The sequence below is a fragment of the Cinclus cinclus genome, chromosome 21 (assembly GCF_963662255.1).
Source record: "Cinclus cinclus chromosome 21, bCinCin1.1, whole genome shotgun sequence".
NCBI lineage: Eukaryota > Metazoa > Chordata > Aves > Passeriformes > Cinclidae > Cinclus > Cinclus cinclus.
The window spans coordinates 2,281,269-2,297,172 of NC_085066.1; the positions used below are offsets into that span (position 1 = coordinate 2,281,269).

Here is a 15,904-nt window from a genome sequence, read left to right on the forward strand (position 1 = left end):
ACCCGCCCTTCGCCGGCCGCGGGGGCCGAGGCTGGAGCCGCCGGCGACCGCATGGGTCCGGCGCGGCCGCCCCGCCGCTGGCAGCGTCCTCGGGCCCGCCCGGGGCTGTTCCTGCTGCTCATCCGGCTGGCGCTGCCCGGGGCGGCCGCGGGCAGCGGGGAGGCTCCGCCAGCAGGTACTGCCCGTCCCCCGCCGCCCCCCGGGGCCGGGGGGGTGCTCACGGGCCGGGGGTTCCTCAGCCCCGTCCCTTCGGGAGCGGGGGGACACGCTCCGCTCCCGCTGCCGCTAACATGGCGCTGCCCGGCTGACGGGCCGGGGCCGCCTCGCCCCGCCGGCAGTGCCGCCGAGCCGGGGCAGCCGCGGCCTGAGGCGCTTTGCCGTGTCCCGCTGTTGTCCCGGCGCAGCTCGGTTCCCGCAGGACGGCCCCGCGCTGTGGCGGGCCCGGGAGAGCCCGCACGGACAAAGGGAGCGGGGCGCGCTGAGGGCGGGCGCGTCCCCGCCGCTCCAGCCGGGAGCCGCCTCTGGTGTGCGACCCCCTCTGGGTCTCTCAGGAGCTCGGGCCGGGGGAAATCGGGTGCAGAAGAGATATTTTATTAACGTGTTTGAGGGCAGGCAAGCCTCTAAAGGCTGTGCTCTGTTGTAGCAGCAATAAGGAAATCGAGAACCGGCTTCCTCCTTGCATTGACGTTCTCGACTCTCGGGCATCTTCCGGATTCTGCAGCAGATGCTGATGGCTCATAATTTCAGATTTTCAGAATTTGAGAGTTCTCCCAGTAGCTAAACCCAGCACCACCTCGGAGTTACCTGTTCAGAAGCGTTTCTCCTTTTGTCACTGTTTCATTCTGTGGAGCTGAAGCAACATTTCAAGCAGCTTCTTTTTTCTCAGGAAAAACGCCTTAAAACTATGGGTAGTAAGAAAAGACTTGCTAGGCTTGCACGTGGATGACATCGCCTTTGACACGGACGGGTACTTTATTCACAGTGGCAGGAAATCCTAGGATGCCCTTCAGGGAAGGCGTGGGCACTCCGGGCTGTGTTTTGGCCCTGCCAATTCCTGTCACTGGATTATCTTGGTTTTAGGGCTGGGTAGTGCCCAGCCTCACCCCCTTGCTGCAGCACTTCAGTGACAAATAATCCTTTAGCAGCATCATGCCATGACTTTTGTGGAAGTGCCTGTCTAAAGGTACAGCCAGTGCTTGTCTGAGTGGTTGTGCTCCCTCCCACTGGATTTGCCGTGGATGAAAATTAATCCGGTGTTTAATTTTTCCACAAGAAAAATGCCCACATTTTAAGGTTAAACCAATTTAGTAGGATCATGTGTGGACAATAATTTTGTAATGCTGTAATAAACCTAAGTAAGAACATCCACACAGTATTTTTCATTGGCTTAACAAATTTTGTTAAAATATAATTTAACTTAATTTCAGCTTCTTTAGAGAGACACAGCAGGTTTTTACCTGCAAACAGCATCTCCTTGTCTGGATTGAGACTGCACAGGCCCATTTTGCTGCTCTGAGTGCATGACAGGGGGTTAGCAGTTACTACTGAGCTTGGCTGAGACCTACATTTTCTATTCAGTAAGCCAGATGAGTCCCTCTGTTCGGATGTGTAATCATTTCCTCTATGCTTCTCTTTAATTATGTTCCTGAAACACTGTGCTAATGCACTGTAGGGTATATTTTACACATGTATATAGATCACAATGTATGTTATTCAAACTTTGCTCCATTAATCTTTTAGGTCCATTTGTGCTCAAAAGTGCAATCTTAATTCTGAAGATCATTAGGGGCTCACTAATGTTTCAGGAGGGTTGGAACAATTCACATCTCTAATTCAATGATTTATGGTGAGCTGTCAGTGCAGTTCCTTTATTACATGCCATGGCTGGACTGTGACAGAAGAAAAAAAATGTTCTAAAAAGAAGAGTTGTGTGATTTAACATCAGAAACATTTCTGAGGGAGAGGAGTGTGACTTCTGTGATCAGCAGCTGTGTCATGTGCTAAATGACTGTGTTAATATGTAAGTCTGTTTACCTGCTCAGACTCCCACAGTTGCATTCACCACTGGTATAGGAAACTCTGGTGGAGTTACACCCACTCATGCCAGCAGTGAATTTGGCCCAGAGGCCCTATTCCAGTGCCATCAAAACACTGATGCTGAAGCCAAGCTTTTCTGGATTGCATTTTTTAAAAATACCACCCTGGTTATTTTTCTTCCAAAGGTGTTGCAGTTTACTTTGGAGCCTAAATGACTTGATTAGAAGTCCAATTTGAATTTCCATCTAAATAATATTGAACATTGAACAATATTGTTCACTGAACAATATTGAATATTGTTTCTGTCAGCATTTACAACAATGAAATGGACTAAAATTAGACATTTTTATTTGACACATGCCTAAAATTAGCTTTTTTGTTCCCCCCCAGGTAAAAACTGCAGCTTATTGCAGGAAATGGACATCATCCAGAAACAGGATGAAAACTGTTACTGCTATGTGCAAAACAGAACCATTCACTTACAGTACCTGTGGTCCACTCTCCAGGTAAGAGGCTGTTCTGGGGATCAGTCAGTGCATTTCATGCATTTCTTGCCAGTTAGCAAGATCAGGGCAACATCTCTATGGAATTAATAGTTTGAGTGGTGTGTAGATGGTACCATGATAAAAATGCAGTAATATGAGCCTCCAGTTGGGATGCAGCAAGGTTTGGTCTCTACTGTAAGGATGTCAGCCAGGCTTAGAGTATGATGGTGCCACAAAAATATTAATTTAGGATTGTGTATTATTTTCTTGCACACCTTTTCTCTTGCTGGACCAGTCAAGCTCTGCAACAAATGCTTTTGCTTTTCACCAACTGCCTTTATGGAACTATTAAATTTGAGGATTACATGCAGTTCTGTGGCTCTGTCACCACAGCACACCAAAGTGTAGGAACCAAAGGCTCATTAGATTGTTACTAATGAACAAACAGCAGCAGCAGTGTTTGTTCTCCTGAGTAACAGAGAATCATCTTACAGAACACATTTAGAGATTAGTTTGAAGCAAATAAAAATCTCTTCAAGAGTGGAAGCAGGAACAGCTAAAGGAACGAGCTAACCATCTCCACGGTTCCTTTTCTTTCCTGAGAAGTTGTCTCCAGACAAAGGAAAGAAACCATTGCATTTTGTCTCTGTTGGAGGACTTTTCTCTCAGATACAAGAAAGTGGAACATCTCTTTGTTGCCCGGACTACTTTCAGCAGGAACATGTTGCAGATGTTTTAATGTATGGTAGCAGGCTCCAGGTGGTAAAACCCTCCCTCAGTCACACAGCCTTTCCTGGAGTCAATGTTTAAAAGCAGAAGTTCAAATTTTTCCCACAAACAAATTGCTTGCTGACACATTGTCTCCTCTCCTAGTACAAACCTGGTTTATTACCCATGGCATCACTTTTTTTGCAGGTAGGTCTTCGTTGTCTAGTAAGCCCTGATGAAGAGTTCACAATGTATCGGAGTCCTCAGGAAAATCACATCCTTAAAGGATGGACAAGATCTTTTACCAGTTTGGTGGGGGAGGGTGCTGGGAACCAGCAAAAGAAATTGCAAAACACCCAACAGGAATGTGCTTCTGTTTAAATTTCTGGTTATGCTTTCATTTTCCTCACCCCTCTTATGTCCCTAGCATGAAGACTGGGGAAAGAAAAGCAAGTCAAATTTGTTATGGTTAAGGAGGGGAATGGGAAGGGGCATGAACATTCACAAAACAAACTGTGGTCAGTCAGATATTACTGGCTTTGTTAGAAATGTGTGTGTGGGGACGTGTCACAGTAAAACCAAACCCACTGGGCTTTTGGATGGATTGAGGTTCCCTCTACTGAACTTTGCTGCCAGTGAGTTTTCTGAATTACCCTGTAAGGTGATGAACTGTAAACAGTTAATCTTTGCATAATATAAAAAACCAATATGAAACAATTTAAGATTGATTTTCATTACCACACGCATGGTTGGTATGTGATATAGTTCACAAAACCCCACAGTGATTCTGAGCTGCTTCTCTGTGTATTCTGTTCTTTGTTTCTAGATAAAAGTTAGCAGCAGAGAAAAGTTCCGGTTTGAGCCTATTTCAGAAAAAAATAATTGTCAGAATTCAGAAACCGTGTTTGAATTTGCTGCATGTGCTGTTCAAATCCTCTGGAAGCCAGAGACATGTACAGAAACTTTTCTGAGCATAAAACAATATGGAGAGGATGTTTGTTTCAAAATACAGCCCTTCAAAATTGAACCATACATTGTGAGGGTGAAAAGAGAAAGTAAGTACCAAATCTTTGAGTTTAGATTACAGATGGCTTGGTATTACTCGTGCTACTGAATGTACCACCTCTTCTGTAAGAAGCTTGGGACTTTTCTGTTGATATTTTGTACAATCAGCATTTCAGATTGAATTAGTCTAAAGTCAATCTCTATTTCTTTCCCCCCTTTTTTAGTGCTAGATGGAAAGCTCTTGTTTTTGTTTGTAGCTGGAATTTTTCTGTTCCATTTTGCAAACAGCCTGAGCAGGTGAGTACTACCTGCTTTTGACCTTCTTTCCCAAAGCCTGAGCGTCTTTGGTCTGTTTGCTAAGCTAAAGAGGCAGCTCTTTGGGAAAGTGAAATAAGGAAATGAATACATATATATATATATATAAAAACTTCCTCATAGCATTTGTGTTTGGGCAGATTGTGACATACCTTGGAGTGCCTCTGTTTGTCAATCAGCTGTGTTAGGGTTTTTGTATCCAAGCTTCCTGCACGGGGGGGACACCAAGATAATCAATCCTCAGTGGGCAAGCATGAGGATCAGAAAAGTCCTTTTTCCCTTTTGTAGACCAGTTAGGACAGCTGAATGCTAAATAATGCTGATTATTAATGATGCCTTCCTTGGGGGGAAGTATTTAGGATAAATTCATTTGGGGCCTCTTCTGCTCTGCCTTTGTGCCAGCCTTTCTTCTGCTGCACATTTTGCATAGCACATAAGGGAGGATACTCAGTTGTTACAGCAAAATATGTGCCCACAACTTCAAAGCAAAATGAGTCACAAAATAATTGTCAGGAGGCACCTCTAAAACAAGCAGAGCAGCAATAGGTTTTATAGCATTAACTCTGAATTAATAAGATGGAATTTATAAATGTATATGCTTAAGAAAAAACTTGTGGGTTTGTGGAGGGTTTTCTGCATTTTAAATTAAAATAAAACTTCTCTTGCAGTACAGAACCATATTGGTTATTTTGTTTTCTTCTGTGTACTAGAGAATTAGAAGGTCAATGCAATCAGAAGTAGTGTGAGCTTTAAAAGCTCAGTCTCTTCATCTGTAACAACTCCAGTGACCTTAAGTATCTGTTGGGAATTTTTCCTTACACAGATTTAATACCTGAACTGGGCCTGTTAACCATGTAACTACAACCCTAACTTACAGCTGATTTTAGTTCATATTGAAGATCACTGCTGTTTTCACAAATGTTGGCATCTTAACCAATTACAAATGATACTTCTCACCATATTATTTCTTGTTCTCTTTACAGGAGTGCCAAGTTCTTTTACCTTTCTGGAATAATACTGGGTGTTCTTGCTCTGCTAGTCTTCGTCCTGTTGACACTTAAAAGGTTTATTGCAAGGGTAAATCTATATTTATCAAGCAAAATAATAGTAATCATCATAATACAAGAAGTGACAGACAGATTCTGGCCTTGTTCTGGTTTTGTGGCCAGGTAATTGCACTGAAATGACTGCACAATTGCTTGAATCAAGTAAATATAGTTAGGTCAGGGTCAAGTTCTATTTAACTTTCTCCTGAGTTTAAACTGAATAGGCATTGGTGATGTACAAGAAGAGTTCATTCTGAAACATAGATTATTTTTATTGAACTGGAGCTCAGCTTACCTTTGAATCTGTGAATCAGTCTAAATAAAAATATAGTGGCAATTGAGACAGATTCTTTTCTATTCACCTAAGACAGTTCCTTGTAAGGCAGATCTGAATTTCTCCTTTACTTTTATAAAGCCTGTGCATTCCCATAATATTGCTGAGATATGTTAATAGGAAACACATGTCAGTAGGGTTATGCTGTGACTTTGGGGCATGATACACAAATACAGGGATGCAGTTTCTCTGCTTGGAAGTGATACTGTTTTGTGGTAGCATGCAGGGGGCTGTGCAGTGGAAATCTCAAACCCTGTAGGTCTAAACAATTTCGCATCTGTTTTTGCCTCTGAGTTCCTTTGGAAACAATGGTCCAGATTCTGATTTGAATTTTTTTCATTAAGTTTTATTACCATTTTCTTTTTTTTTTAATTTCTAGCATAGTACATTCTGGATTTTAATGAGTGGCTCCTGGATGGTCTCTCTCTATTTAATTTACTGCTTCAAAGAGAATATACAGTGGTTATGGTCTGAACACAAAAACTACCTGTTGGGTAAGAAAATAACCAATAATTGTGATGCAGATTTTGGTTTAATTTAGTGGTCATATGAATACCTGCCCATAAAAAAAGAAAATCAAGTGACTATATTTATAGAGTTCTGTTTTCTCCTAAGCCATAGATGGTGAAACATTCTGAAGGTTCCTAATCCACTCAAATGAGTATTCATTCACTTTGTATCATTAAAGAGGTTGATGTAGAAGACTAGTTCTAAGAGCAGATCTTGCTTGCATTATGAGTTCATTGATTTGCTGTTACATACTTTCTCTTTAAGAGCAAAAGGGCAGCTCCTCTGGTTTGCACTTTGCTGGACATGGGAAATGGATGCACACATTGGGAACGGGATGTGGCTGCAGGGGCTGACAAACCTATTGATCTGGCACCTGCCTCGACATGGTCATGTGAGGAGAATTCATGGGCAGCCCACAGCATTGGCTAAAAGCTGCTCAGAGATAACCTTGTGAACTCTTGGCACACTTTGGAAACAGAAAGCTCATAAAACATCATGCAGTTGTCTCTAAGACAACACAAGAATCAGCAGCTGCAAGCTTTGTGAAGCAAAGTAAAGTTCACAGGGGTTGTTTGCATCTTTGTCTCCATGTCCTTTTCTGTTCCTACAGGGTATTTTCTGGCTGTTGGGATTACCAGCTTTGCCATTTGCTATCAGCATGGGCCGCTGACCACAGAGCTCAGCATAAACTTGCTCACATGGATGCTCCAAGTAACAGCCTTTGTCCTGATCTACTTTGGTGTCACCATCCCTCAAGTTGCATATGCAGTCATAGCAGTCAGCCTCTGCTCCAAAGGCCTGTGTTACCCCCTGGGTGCTGCCTGTCACATTGCCAGGTCTGTGTCTGTTTGTGAATGTCCTAGTCCTGGGAGAAACAGGAAATACTGGAAGCTGATAATGAAAAATAAGCCCTACACTTCAATAATGGTCTAGGAATTTCTAATACTACTTCATAATTTTGCCTGCCAAATGTAAAACTGCAGTAGGAAAGGTTTAAGGTCCAGAGACACAGAAATTATTTTCCACTTGGCAGTTTTAAGCATGAGTTTTGTTCTGTGGATAACGGAGGAATGTGACTGTGTTCTTAAGGACAAATGTAGCACCTTCTAGTCCACAGCATATGGCAACCAGAACATTTCTGTTTGATTGATTAGACTGCAGCAATACTGCCTTGGTTTGACGTGGAGTGAGAGAAGCTGCAGGGAACTCGTATGGAATCTTAGGGATAAAACTGCACCATCACCAAGGATGCAGCTGTTCAAAAGTGACAGTTCTTGGAGGCTGAACAGAGTTCAGAGATTAAAATCACATGTCCACAAAATAGTGCTCTCCATGACTTCAGTTTTCCAAGTTTGCTTCCATTAATCACAGCAAGGTAACAATCTCTCAGAGCTATGGAGATATTCCTCAGTACTCCTAGAGGCCCATTTAAATTTTGGATTTGGAACAGGAACTTCTTGCAGTAGGTCTGAGTGTTTTCAACAGCAATACAGGAACAACGTGTTTGCTCATCCTTGACTTTGAAGCACGTTTTAGCGCAAGTGCAACACTCAAATGAAGATTCTAAAAAGCCCTTCCAATTGACATCTGTTTTTTACCTTCAGTGATGGATGGCATCCAGCTTCAGAGTGTTTATACAGACTGTTCCATAGCTGTGGATTCTGCTGAGCTGCAGAGAAGTAGGAAAAGGCAAAGGCTAGAACTGACATAACCAAAACAATAAAAGACAGTTAATTTGGGTTTGTTTTTTGACACACTGTTAAGGTTTGAAGAACACACTGCTTTGGTTTTGTCTTCTCTTTTTACATGCTGAAGTGTGGCCTGAACTGAAGCTTTTTTATTTTAGGTATAATTTATCATTTGTTGTAGAACAGTTTTTGCCTGAAGCTGAGGAGCAACAGCTGTCTCAAAAGTAACATATAAGAACAGCACCTGTTTTAAGCAGGTTCAGAACACTCTGGAATCAGTATGATATGGCTACAAGTTCACTTTACTTTCAAGTTTTACTCTGAAACACTGTTGTTTATTCTTCATGTGGTTCTTTCTTTTTGGTTGTCATGAACTGATGCTTCTATAAAGAAGCAGAGCTCTACAAATCTCTTTTGGGAGAATGATAAGGGCTTTCAGGTTTTTCTATTTCAAAATCCTTAAGCCACAGCACCAAACTGAGGCCATGATGCTAGATACACAGTTCAAAGCAGCAAGTATATCTAAATAATTTTGAATCTCGCAGTATTTCGTGTTAAGAACAGTGGGTTTCACTGAGCCAGCAAGACCCTTCACCATTTGACCTAAACAACAGCTACAGTTCTCTGCTTTAAAGGGATACAAGGAGGAAAGTTGAATGCTGCTGATGTTGGAGCAGGTGTTTTTATACAGAGCTGAAAGTTCTATGGGCATCCAGCCTTTCCTTAACTCATCACAACATTTAAATTGAAAGCAGTTGACAGAAGGAAACAGAACATGGCACACTTTCTAATTTATATCTAATTATATTATACATCGCTATGCAGCAGCTAAAAAAAACAGCAAACTGTAAACATTTTGGCCTCAGACTACTCAGTTTTGTGATTTAGAGCAAGATTTAAGAGAAGCAATCTAGTAAACAACATGAACAACTCGCAACAGGCTTAGAGCATTGCTTATCTTTGAAGTAGCATATGCAGACTGGGTTTTGATTCAGCCCATGTCTCTGCACAGACACATTTTGCATTTTGCACCTATAAATGGCTGAGCAAGCAGCCATCTCTTTAATTCTGTGAGATTTTAGTCCATGCATACACAATAAGGACCTGATCTAAAGCTCATCTGAGGCTCATTAAATATCATGTGGAATTCTACAGCTTTGGTTAAGACCTAGGGTAGACAGGCTAGCAAACATTAAATACCTTGTCCTCAAATCTAAGAATGCAGCTGGTTCTCTTAAAAAGGTAGAGATTTTAATTATAAAATTTTTTTAATTATAAAATAAAATTTTAATTTTGTTCTAGAAAAATGAAGCATCACTTTAAATCAAGAAAATTGGTGTTTAAATACCTTACTGAAGAGGAGTATCGAGAACAAGGTGAAAGTGAAACTATCAGAGCTCTGGAGGAGCTGCGCTCATTCTGCAGGAGCCCTGACTTCCCATCATGGGTAGCTGTATCCAAACTCCAGGCTCCACACAGGTAAGAAAACCTGCCTCCTCTAAAACAAGAAGCACATTGCACAAACAGTGGCACACAGCAGACCTAAAGGCCACTTCAGGCACTGTTCCAGGCATGTTTATCTTGCATATCCCACACAGGACCACAGCCGCGCCTCTCAAGGGTATTTACTCGCTGGTGGTGAGTAGTAAACTTCTCTTTGTTCCTCCCTGGCCTCAAATTACTCCTGGGAGTCTGCAGACCTTCATAGCTAATTCACAGTCATAGAACTTAAAAGATTTCCTCTGTGAGCTCTTGCAGGGATGCTGGTGGCTCTCTAACCAGTGAAATTGCCCTCCTTCAGATTTTAGAGCAGTGCCCTTTTTCTGAGGTGTAAAATTGTTGCAGGGAAAAGATACATACTCAAATATTACCTATATTAAGCCCTCCACCTGCAAAGCTGCACAGTCAGGGAATCCTGTTATTGAAGTAACACTATGTAAGACAAGAATACAGAGAAAGAAATCAATACCTGCAACTAGCAAATAGAACAGGTAGACAAGCTGTGCCATGTATAGCTTAAGAGATAAACCCAAGACAAACATAGGTCAGGAAGAATCAAGCAAGCAAAGCCAGAAAGCCCTGCAGAATATAAAATTAATCATAACAGTGTATTCCCATCAAAACAAAAACTTGGAAGATATCAGAAGCAGTTTCATATATTAGCCAGCCACAAAGACTTAGTCCTTGCCACCAAACCAAGTGTAATGATTTTAAAGGAACTCAGTCAGCTTGGAATGTAATCAGTAACAAGTTAAGCCCAGGTTCAGAACCTTCATTTTCCTTGGACTGGCACACAGACAGCCTCTCTGCCAGGTTTTATAGATTTACTGTTAAACAGTCTTACTTTCTAAGCTGCTTGCCTTCTTTAGCATGATGGAGAGATAAAAAAGTGAAAGCTTACTGTTGTATTGTAGAACTAAATACTACCAAATGTACAAAACAACTGAGACACACTTATTTTCTAGCTGTCAGTTCGTTAATAGAGTTGTTTAAACGATTCAGTGGTTGAGAATAGGGAAGTAAAAAGGAGAATCAACAGCAATAAGATTTGGAGAACCCCTCCCAGCTCCCATTAAGCATCAGACTGTGGTTCATCCCAAGGCAAACTTGTTCCCCATTTAGACTAACAGAGCTTCCAAGAACAGCGAGGTGATGACGTTCATCTCACAGAAATGTTCAGTCTGGAATGTAAATTATTGATCAGTTTACCAGAACTCCAGAATGTAGCTGCATTTCCTTTTGCCTGCATTTCTCTGGTGCTGTCAACACTTACCCAGGTGTCAGAACTCCTGTCTGTTCCACACTCCTGCCAGAACCTCCAGCTCCATTCTTTCAATGGAGTTGCCCACTGAAAGTAAAATTTGTGGTGGATTGCAGTGTAGGGACAGTTCCAAGTTTATTCTCTGTTCATGGCTTTGTTACTTGGAGCAGCTGCAGAATTCCCAGTCTGCAGCTCCAGCTTCACCAGAGGCAGGAATTCTTTGGGAAGACTTGAGCTCAGCTTGCTCGCAGTGACACGCAGCACCAGCAACAAGGTGTCTACACACAATGTAGGAGTGCAGAATTCTTGCCATTTTTTCCCTTTAATTAGCAATATCAACACACTTGAATCCTTACAGCCTTTGTCTCAAATATGCTACAGCTTTAATTTCTTTTTAGAGGTTCAAGTACCAACTACCCCACTGTACAAATGCTTACTCTGGATTACCCTGCTGACAAGTACTGGCAAGATGTGAACATGAAGTTAGAGCTTTTTGCTTATTCACAAGACCTTGCAGATGGTTTCCAGAAGAGCAAAAGTTAGTTCTAAAGAAAATACTGGAAAGATGAGCTGGGAAAACCAATCTTTGGGGTTGCTGCCATCCATTATTGGAACTTCCCCTCATCTGCACTGCCTCTGGGGATGTCCTTACAAAACTCCTGGTTATACCCCTAGAATTTACAGAATTTCTTCTTTTAATTTCTTAGCTGATCACTTCTCCCTTTCAAAATTTGACAGGTTTGCAGCTTTTGTTCTGGGATCTCCCCATGTCTCACCTGCAGAAACAAAGGTGCATGATGAGCAGTATGGCATTGGGAGCTCCTTCCTGGAAGAGCAGCTGTTTGAGACAAGGGCACAGCCTGAGCAAGGTGAGCCAACCAATTCCATCCATGAAGAAGATGAGGAGAATGCAAATGAAATGCATACACAAGTTCCATTTCCATATGCTACTGAGCTGCTCTGAGCTTTGAGAAATAACAACAACAACAACAAAAAAAGACAGAAAACACACTTGTCCTAGAAAGGGAGGATACAGAATGAGAACTCACACATGGCCTTTTCTTGTGGTCGCTATTGGACAGAGAAAGATTTTTGAAAAAACTGTTTCCTGTATCACCAATGTGACCTGATTAGAGCAACAGAAGAAAACCACAGGAGCTGTTCAAGTGAAGAGGAATCTCATGCTGTGGGTACTTCCACTGGGGGAACAAACACTGTGCATTTCCAAGGCAAGTACTGGAGACAGCCTGTCCATCAGGATGCCTTCTTTTACCAAGGACGCTACCTCTAGTAAACAGAGAATCTGTTTTGGCCCTTTCCATCGTCAAGTCCTCTGCTGAGCACTAGAGGGAGGAAAAGCCATTTTTTATACTCTCCTTTTACTAAGTACCCTCTGTGTCAACACTTCTGATATGCTGTTCGAGTGTTGATAAACTGTGTTCATTGTTTGTGAGACTTCTCATAGAGAGTTAATGCAGCTGAACAAGGTTTGTTTCCTCCTCTGGCTGGACTCATCTGTTAGCTCCATCCTGCCTCTGCCTTTAGTTTTAAGCTCCCCTTGTCCCTCAGAATGCTGCCTGACCTTTCACCCTCTGCTCATATTATTCTGTTCTTGATCTCTGCTGTAGTTATACTGTATTTAGTTCTTTCCAAGTCTTTGTTTATTTAAATACTTTCTTCCCTCTTGTACAGATCTACTGCTAAACCTTTCTCTAGCCCTCTGCTTCTCCACATCTGACAATGCAGATGGTTTAGGAGAGGTTTTCCATCTCCAAACATTTTTGCTACTGCCTTCAGTTTCAGCATCAGCTTACCTCAGGTGGGTGCTGCTGCCTGTTCCAGGCCTCTCAAGAGCCCCAAAAAGGTCTCAAAGGCTGAGGCTGTTTCAGCTGCTTGGAGAAATTGCTATTAGCAAGGCCAGAGTGCTGCTGTGAGCCTGGAACTGGGAATGCAGATAACCCACACAAAGCTCCACTAGCCTCAGAGTACTCAGTAGTTTGGTCACTGAGTAAGAAGCAGAAAAATCATTCCTGGCAAAACAATGAGGGAAGATACCCGACTTTGACCTTCCCTTTCTCAGCTGTCTGTGGGACTTCTCATAGAAGATGTGGGGAGGAAAAATAGACCAGGGAGAGAAATTTAGGCAGTCACATGTATTTCAGCTTATGTATTACAGAGTCCTGGGCTAGGGAGTAGAGTGTGTACCTCAGTTCATCCACCTGCAGATGTCATTTCTTTCGACTATCTGTCCCTATATATTGTTCTGTTCTCACTTTGCTGTTTTCTTTGTCTAACAAACTGCAGGAAACAAAAGACCGTTAATTCTGTCACTGTCTGATCTTACAAACCTACCAGGAATGGTCAGCAATGGGAACAGCTGGTGCTCAAGAAGAGCATGTGAGACTGGGATCTGTCTGCTTTAAAAGGGGTGTCTGTTCTTTGTACCATGGCCAGTGGTGCAGCATGACTTGAGCAGTGCAGGTGCTGTCCTGGGTTCTCCTTGTCCATCGCTGCACCAGGGACAAAACCTGTTACCTCCAATGGTGCTAAGAAGTGCAGACATACCATAATCCAAGAGCTCCTCTGTGTAACAAAGGACTCAGAGTTGGTGCTTTAAAGCCTTAAAGCCTCACTGATGTGGTCTTCCCTCCTTTATGTTGCTTCCGTTTAAAAGGAACACTTCCATTTTACAGTAAAGAGACACTTAACACCCTTTAGTGCCATAAATTTTTAAGTACCTATGCAAAATCTAAAGCATGTTTAGCAGAGAAAAGCCACGTCAAGCAGGTGTTCCAAAATGCATTCACTGTTAAGTCAAGAACATTCAAAAACAGAGCAAGAGTACTGTTTAGGAAGGCCACTAGCAGCAAGACTCACCCCTAAGAGAGGCTGCTGCCAAATCTACAGCTAAATTTCCATCCACATTCTGGAAATCAGGTTTGGCTTGAGGGCTCTGGCACTAGCAACAAGCAGTTGTGAAAACAGAGGAAAGCCTCATTACTGTCTTGGATGGTTCAGGACAAGGGTGGAAACTCCCCCTGAACAATTACCATAGACCAGATCAGATTTATTTCATCTCTGTGTCACCATGATGAAAATGGAGTACAGATTAGGCAAAGGATACTCAAAGAGATGTCTTAATGTTTTTGAAATGTTTTAAAGTACACAGGCTTCTTTCAGTGTACTTCATAGTTAGCCAGGAATTCCCATCCAAGCAGTTTGAGGCCGAGGAAGAGAATCAGATTTGTCTGACCTTAAAACACACAGTTTTTCTGGATGTCCTCTCTTTAGTGAGGTAGTGTTGATTACCCTTCCATAATATGGAGGTATGTAAGTACATGTGTGTACTATGTAAGTACGTTGTATTTACATATATACAACAGCCCAGATTATATATTAAGGTACTATTTTACCTAAGCAATACGTTAAATGGACCCCCCCCATTTTAGGTAATTACATGATTCAGAAGAATACCAGGTACTATACCTACTTCAACAAGGAAAAAGGTTAAAAAGCAATAAAAATTAAATAATCAACTCACGCTGTATGTAGTTGTGACATTCATCATTTGGCAGGGATGGGTAAGTACTATCCAAAGTAGAATGCATGTAAAACACAATGGCAGTAAAAGATGATGGCTACCTTAGTGGTTAGCTAGTGACCTTAAAAATCCTCCCAAGCCTGTTCCAACACTGGAAGGGTTTCATAAACAAAACCTACCAAAACCAGCTGCTGTCACTGGAGCCCTGTTCACTGGCACAGTGCTCCTGTGACATGTGGAGATGACACAGCCTTACTGAAACACAATTGTTAAGTACTGTCCACTGTTTAGCCAGAAAATCTAGGAACAGAATCTAGGCACTAATCCATCGCCCTAACTCTTACAAAAGCCTTTCTTCCTTAACAAAGGATGTTACATTTTTCTCTGTTCTCTGTGGTGTGCACAGTGATGCCCTGCACTCTTCCGTATCTACCAGTTTACAACAAACACTGGTTTGTGTCCCTTACATTCCCTGTACCCCACAGAAGGGAACTGGTGCCTACAGCCAGATTTTATTATCAGATAACTGTTATAACACAGTGCAAGAGTAGTTCCCAGGCTCTTGGTTCAGTATCCTCCAGTGACTTTTAGTAAAAGGTCATTATCACTGAATTATTTTCACTTCAGGTGGTTATGTTCACTGCTGAAGCTAATATGAGCAAATAAAATAAAAGTTCATGTTGATACTATTAAATATGTTATGGATATTTTATATTTCTTACCACAGTTTTTACAGTTTCACAAATATCAAAATCCAGGTGTACATGTCCATTTTGCAACACAGAATGACTATACAATTCCAAAAAGAGCAGGCATTTCAAATACACAATTCTGAAGTGTAAACACAGTGTACAAGCTCTTCACTTCACAATCCAGGTGCTATGCAGTAGCAGCTGAGGTAACACCATACAGCATGAACTCAACAAATGGTTGGTTAGCCTCAAGATGGAATTTTAGCATCCTTCTGTCCTGTCACCTGTTCAGTCTTTAGTTCTCCCCCAAGTTATACAAACATACAATAAATACATTTCTGATTTTAAAGGACACTTAGACAAGTCATGAGGAATTACGTGAGTACAGTACATTTAAGTTCAAGTGCAAAAAAAGTAACTAGTGGCTAGTCATTGATGTTTCTTTTTATTGTCTATGGTGTTGGTCCCAGGCACTGCCAGAACGTGGGTTGTTCTAAAAGCACAGCTAAAGCACAGCTATGGGACACCCCTTCAGTCAAGCTAACATGTCAAAGTGGGTAAACCTGTGCACCCCCTTCCCTGCTCAGCTGCTGCCACCTTCCTCTCCCTCCCTGACTCTGGGCTCCTGTTGGCCTTGCCTCTGGCTCAGCACAGTCCCACAGCAGCACCTTCCCTGGGGAAGGCCTCGCACCTCACACACATCTCACTTCCAGGAGGGCAGCTGAGCAGTGCTCCCTCACTCCCATGGGAGCAGGGTGCTCAGGATCTCCCAGGAACGAGCT

The 15,904-nt window shown here is 42.3% G+C and overlaps 2 protein-coding genes across 2 annotated transcripts in view; one reads left to right on the plus strand and one right to left on the minus strand.

The window, feature by feature from the left end:
- GLS (glutaminase) overlaps positions 1-15,904 on the minus strand; it is a 185,897-nt gene that overhangs the window by 153,627 nt on the left and 16,366 nt on the right. The window lies entirely within an intron of this gene.
- NEMP2 (nuclear envelope integral membrane protein 2) lies at positions 63-11,961 on the plus strand. The gene is made up of 9 exons (XM_062506734.1): positions 63-175; positions 2,428-2,543; positions 4,057-4,285; positions 4,460-4,532; positions 5,534-5,627; positions 6,310-6,424; positions 7,051-7,276; positions 9,431-9,607; positions 11,628-11,961. The coding sequence occupies exons 2-9, from the start codon at positions 2,454-2,456 to the stop codon at positions 11,851-11,853; spliced, it is 1,230 nt and encodes a 409-aa protein (XP_062362718.1). The 5' UTR covers positions 63-175; positions 2,428-2,453; the 3' UTR covers positions 11,854-11,961.